This window comes from Alligator sinensis, unplaced genomic scaffold, assembly GCF_000455745.1.
Source record: "Alligator sinensis unplaced genomic scaffold, ASM45574v1 scaffold198_1, whole genome shotgun sequence".
Classification (NCBI taxonomy): domain Eukaryota; kingdom Metazoa; phylum Chordata; order Crocodylia; family Alligatoridae; genus Alligator; species Alligator sinensis.
The window spans coordinates 1,522,299-1,528,835 of NW_005841906.1; the positions used below are offsets into that span (position 1 = coordinate 1,522,299).

The 6,537-nt window shown below is 45.8% G+C and overlaps 1 protein-coding gene across 1 annotated transcript in view; it reads right to left on the reverse strand.

Moving 5' to 3' along the window:
* The window catches only part of MDGA1 (MAM domain containing glycosylphosphatidylinositol anchor 1), a 213,686-nt gene that overhangs the window by 123,977 nt on the left and 83,172 nt on the right, over positions 1 to 6,537 (reverse strand). Inside the window, exon 5 of the mRNA XM_025197793.1 lies at positions 4,568 to 4,700. Within this exon, the coding sequence (XP_025053578.1) occupies positions 4,568 to 4,700 (133 nt within the window). The remainder of the gene's footprint in view (positions 1 to 4,567; positions 4,701 to 6,537) is intronic.

Consider the following 6,537-nt stretch of genomic DNA (forward strand, 5'->3'; position numbering starts at 1 on the left):
GTTCTACGGATATAGGGGACAATCCACCGGGCTCCCGCTGCAGGCTGATTCAAAGTGCATGGGCAATGCCTCATCTTCTGAATAACCTGGTCCTTGCACCTGGTTCCATTCATTCCTGCCCTTCCAGAGCTCGGATCCCAAACACTTGTCCCTTCATTTGCCACTTACTCTCATGAAAGACCCTCTTCAAGCTGTTCATCAGCTCCATCTCCTGCTCCAGCAATCAACTATCCCTGATACAAAGGTGGTGAGTGCACTTTAAGTAACAGCCATAATAATGCAAAATAAGATGTTGTTACATATTCATGAAGCCTGATTTAACAGCATCATTATTTCTGCCTCTCCTCTCCCTGGACCCTGTGTTAATGAGCTGTGCTGGGTTTGTGTTGGATCACTGAATTACAGCCCATGCAAACAAGGAGAGGAGGGCTGCTCTCTCCTCAGCACAGATGTCATAACTTAGCAGCAACTTAACAACTGCTACGCTGGCTCAGCGCACTGGCAGGTCCAGCTGGGGGCCACATACGTCTTTCATATCAGTGCTGCCCCCTTGTCATGTGTGCATGGAGCACCTGGTCAGCTCTGCAGAGGTCTCATTTGGAAGGAGCAACTCCTTCCTGCTGCTCCTTTCTATGGGCTAATTTGAAGCCCATGGTTTTGAGATCTTTGTTATCTTGGGGGGTCTGGCTGGAAGTCAGGTCCTTTGAGGGCCCTTCCCACCCTGGAGTTCTGGAAAACACAGGTCAGATCCAGCATGTGAGGTGAAGCAGAAGGAGGATGCGTGAATTTGCCAAGAGTAACCTGAGGCTCTAAGGTAGGGTTACCATACGTCTGGGTTTTCCTGGACATGTCCTTTTTTTAGGTCCTCTGAGCTCCATCTGGGCAGTTTTTTTGCAATCTGAACAAATGTCCAGTATTTTGCTCTGCTCCACTGGTGGGAGCAGGGGGAGGGCAATTGGAGGCAGGGGGCACCACGTGTCTGCACGTGCACACACACATGGCAGGCATACAGCCTGGCAGGGTGGTGGGAGCAGCCTTGGCAGCTGGATGAAGGTAAGTCTACAGGGAGTGGGAGTTGGAGGGTCAGGGCTTGGTGACTGTCTGGGGGGTAGGTGTGCACCAGGGCCAGACTTGCTCTGTCACCACCTGCACAAGTTGGAGCCACCAGTCATTGCATTCCAGCCCAGTCGGGACAGGGGCAGATGGAGGTCCCCTCCAGCAGGGCAGCTGTGGATCAGGAGTGAGGGGCACTGGCAGGGCTGGGGGCTGTGAGTTGGGAGTGAGGGGCATAAGCATAGCACAGGGGCGAGGGATTGTGGGTCGGGAGTGAGGGGCACTGGAAGGGCCAGGGGTCTGCAGCTCAGGAATGAGGGGCAGCAGCAAGGATGGGGGGCTACAGGTAGGGAGAGAGGGTCACAGCTTGTGGGTATGAAGTGAGGTGTCCCTCAGACAGATGTCCCCTTTTTTGGAACTGGAAATATGGTAACACTACTCTGAGGGGGTTTGCAGCTCAGTGGAGCCCAGGAGAATAACGATTCGCATGATCCTAAGTGAATGAATCCCACAAGCTACCCAGACAACAAAGGACCTCTCTTCCCCATAGGCTACAAACATCTGCCCTGGGCCAAGAGACCTTGGGTCTGGTTCAGATGACACCGAATAGCATGCGTCTCCCTCTGGCACTGAGCTGAGCTGCTGAGTTAGTTGCCAGTCATTGGCTGAGCTGACCTGGTCTTGGTCAGGAGTTTCCTCCTCTGGCTTGAGCTGGAAGAAGGCTGAGATCAATTTGCATTCTGGGTGCAGATTTGAAATCAGGAAGAAGGAAGGTGGGGGACTGCGAATCAGATCTCATTCAGGTTCTGGCAAAGGTTCCAGGTCATTCTTTTATTTTATCTGAACGTGTTTGGTCAGGCCTAATAGCTTGAATCCTGCTGAGTGATGACATGTTCCTTGCAAAGTAATGTCAAAAAAGTGACCTGATGGGGCAGCCGCTGCCTCAGGGCAGCTTGTTTGTGTGCGTCACTAGAAGAAAAAGGGGCTGTGAAACAGCCGCCTGCCCCTCTCTCCAGGCAACTGAGCTCCAGCTAACCGGCATGTACCCAGTCCCATTTCTGAGAGCCGGGATTGGTTCAGACCTCCCCTCTATTCAGTGGATGGAGGTTAAGAATATGCAGCCATTGTTATGCAGGAGATGAATCTCATTTATTTGTAACCTGTGGCAATTCCTTTTGTTCTCGGCTCAGAAAACCTGCTGGCAGAGTCTGCTGTGGAGCGAGGGGACCATTAAAAACAAAGAGTCGCTTTCAATTCCCTTTGAAGTCCAATTTGCTGCAGTAAAACTGCAGGAGAATTAACCAGCTGGGCTTAACTTTGCAGAAATCAAGGGAGAAAATGTCAGTCCCGCCCCACCAGAGATGGGGCTCAAAACACAGGCTGTAACAATGGGCCTGAGGCAGGGCTGTGCTTCTGTCCTGCCTGAGTGCTGAGCTCCAGAACCACGGAGCATGGAGAGGAGTAGGAGCAAGAGAAACAGGCTTTTTTCACAGTGAAGACAGGAATGTATAGCGAGTACAGATACTTGGGCTGTATCCACAACTGTCAGCAGCTGCCCAAAATAACTCTGTCCAAGAGTCATAGCAGAAAAACAAAACAAGATCCTGAGTCTTGGGGCCAAGCTCTGGAATCCCTGATGGAGAAAGCAGAGCCTCACCAGAGATGGTCCACCCCACAATGTCTCTTGGCAGCTGCTTCTACTGCCAAAGCAAAGTGGCTCAGGAGTACAACAAACAAGCTAGGAGAAAAATTTCAAGCCTGGCCTGACTTGACCCATCACTTCCCCACAAAGGTCCATAATAGTTGGGCCTATAAATATTTAAAAGATTGATCTTCATGCACCTCTCTGCCCCTTGGGTTTTCTCCAGGTGCAAAAGCAGAGGCATCATGAGTAAAACTGTTCAGCATCCTGGACACAGGCAATGCTAAGGATGTTATTAATGCATGAGCATAAGAGGGAATGAAAAGATCTATGCAGCAAAAGAGAATTTAAAAACAATTATTCATGTACATACATACCAGGTATTTGGGTATACATTTTCCTTTATTATCTATATCTGGCAAAAGAGAGACACTCATGGACTATGTGGGCCAAATTCAGAGTTGGTGTAGATGGCTAAGAAACAGAACGGTTCTAGTCATAAAAAGTACAATACTGATATCAGATCTAACTAGCTTGAAAATATGTCTTCCCTGCTCACTCAATAAAGGGTCAAAGTGAAATGAAAGATGCTTTATTTGTATTTGGCTGGGGAATGTGATTATGAAAAGGAATTTTGATTCTTCATACATATGAACATAAAAGGTGGAGAGAGAAAAGCTGTCCCTTTCACCTTGACTAGAGCGGAACTGTTTCTTCCAGTGAGTGTTCTTCTGTGGTCTGGCTTGAAAGAAATGACATTAAGGGGGTTCTCTAAGTGCTGAGATCGCACTGTGAGGAGAGCTTTTCCTCTGGTGTTTGGCCAAGCATCTCCTTTTCTTCACCTCATTAGTTAATTATTTATACATAAAAATATGCAACTTCTTTTGGAGCCTTTTGGCTCTGCTAAATCAATAAACATAATTTATACAGTATTAACAATACCCCATCAACAGTTGGCAACATCAAGTGTTCTGTTTTCATTCTACAGAGATGACACGAGGGATGTATATGGCTTTGTATTATATTAGAGCTAGGTGAATTATTCAGACTAGTACAATATCCAAGTTTACCCCTTTTTTCTGATCACAAGATACCCCAGAGCAAGAAAGCAATTCTCTGACATTTATTCATTATATGAAAATACTCACTGCATTATTTAGCCTTTTTTGGCTTGTTATATTTATTGGTTGCGACCAGGTATCAGCAAACATTTGATATGTGATATGCAAATATTGATTAGTCATGACTGGTCAGACAAGTGGCACCGTATCGATTCTGTTCTCCACGGGAACAATTGCTCAGGCATTCACAACACGAACACCAGAGAACACAGTTGCAAAGCTAGTTTTCTGAAAGTTTGACAGCACTGTTCATTTGCCACAAGCAACCCGTGGAACCAGGCTGCCTGAAGGCCGCTGGAAAGTGAGTATGGTTGAAGCATGAACCAGGCTCAAATTCCATTGAGTGTTTGTGGAAACCTGCTTGCAGCGTTTGCCCAGATCTAGATTGCCCAGCTGAAAGTTGCTTTTGTTTTATAAAGGACCATTCTAAAAGCTATGCAGTTCCCCAATGTCTGAACACAGATTGTTTTAGAGAGACCAGTCCTGGCAAGGACAGCAGCTGAGCACAGAGCTGAGCTGAATTCCAAGTCCTCTAGGACCTCCCCCCGGTTCCAGCTCTTTGTCTGGTACATGCTAAGTTTCTACATAGTCTGCCTAACACAATACCAGCGGGAAGCCAATGAGAGACCATCCACTAACTGTAGTGGGTATTTGATAGGTTTCTACTTCACCAGGCCCTGGAAGGATGAGAGCCCTTCAGGAAACAGGGGTGGCTGAGTGCAAGGAGGCATTTCTATTGCCACTGTCTTACCTGTCGTGTTAGTGAGCTGGAAGGTGATCGACTTGTCCGGGATGCCACAGACATTTCGTACAGACACCTGACAGGTATAACTGGCATAATCCTGAGGCCTCAGATTCTTCAGCTTCAGGACTTTGGTTTCACCCTGGGGGTTTGGAAAGAAGAGAAGCAGAGTAAACAGAACGACAGACATGCCACACACAGCATTTGGCTGAAAATTGAGATTCTGAGAGATTCCGGTTACCTGCAACTCTCATCAAAACTGATGGGAGGTGCGAGAACTCAGAACCCCGCTGGATTATCCCTGATTCCTTTGTAAAAGAAGCAACAAAGTGGCCATGGTAAGACTTCCAGCAGCAGGGATTAGTTCAGATCCCCCCTTCTATTCAGTGAATGGAAGTTAACAATAACAAAATAAAAGCAGCAACATTGCCCGTGTAACCCAACAGTATTACCAAGCACTTTTACAGATAATCTCTTGACAACTGCTGTCAAGATCATCTTGCAAGAACCTGAAGGGCCTTTAACTGCTTAGGGCCGGATTCTGACCTCACACTGATCTATCAGTAGTAGCTCAGATGAATCCGTGGAGTCACGTATAGTAAAGTCAAGGTAAGCAAGATCAGATCAGGCCCTTAAACTATAAGGCCTAGCTAAATACAGCATGCTCAACAGTTAAGCTGCAAAAAATTGTAGTAGAGGAAAAAAGGGTAATTTAGAGACAGAGTCAAAGAAATGTCCAAACCTTTCTGATCCATTTGCTCTAGATTTGAAGCTCATTTACACTGGCATATATCCAGCAAATGCAATGACTTTAATAGAGTTACCTTGGATTTTTTATCCTAGTGTAACTTAGATCAGATCTTGGCACTTTGTCAATTACTGGCATGCTGCAGAACCAGAGTAACACTGATAAATTAACAAGAGATGGGTTGTGCAAATGTATATTTATAGGCTATGCTTACGGAAGCTCTGAGGTGGTTTGGTACCCTCTGCAACTCATATGTCTTTATGAGACAGTTTATCTCCGTCCTTGTATTTGTGTAAGAATCTTTTAGCAAAATTTTCAATACAAATCTGAGTGTGCGGAAAGGTATCATCTTGACAAATCCTCTTAAAACAACTGCATGGGACAGGACATAGAGCTCAGGCACGCTAATATGCAATGAACAAGTAGTATCTGAACCAGGGGAATTAGATGATAAATACCTAGGAGACCAATACTTGTGTGAAAAACACCTCCTCAGAAATTGGTTGCTATGCTGCATAAACAATGCCATTTACAATGTGCAAGCCAACTCATGATTTACACACACAGCCAATGTATTGATCAGTGAGGGCTGTGTCAATGTGTACCAACCCAGTTTGTAAATCCATTTATAAAAGCATAAACTGTTAAGACTTCAATCATTTGTTAATGTACACGTTCACCTAAACCTGACATTGACACCATTTTATCTGGCCTGAAAGAAAGAAGTTGAACTGTGTTTTGCTATACATTATGCACTGGCGCTCTGAGACAATGGCTAATTTATAACAGTTTTACACCACTGTAATTTGGCTAATCTCAATTCCAGCTTTCAATCATCACACGTGAGACAAGACTCTGTGTAAACAGCACACTCCTTTACCACTTTGTCTCTAGCTGGCAGGTGGGAATGAGCCATCCTAGCAAAGATAGGTCTTGACAGGAAGCCACATGATATCTGGCCAGTAACATGCCAATACAGCCCCAAAAGGAGTTAAACTGCAACATTTATCTTGAGGACACTATTCTGCAGCCTAACAGATCTTATCATTAGCCAGCTCCTTCTGATATTCAGCCATGATTTCACTGAAGAGGCAAAGACTGAGAAGGTAGAAGTGGCTTCTTCTAAGGACTTCCACTTTTTTAATGGACAATACAAAGCCTTTCCTCAGGGCCAAAGGAGCTGCCAATGACATCCAGCCCTTTTTTATGTATCACAGGCCCATAGTGCCCT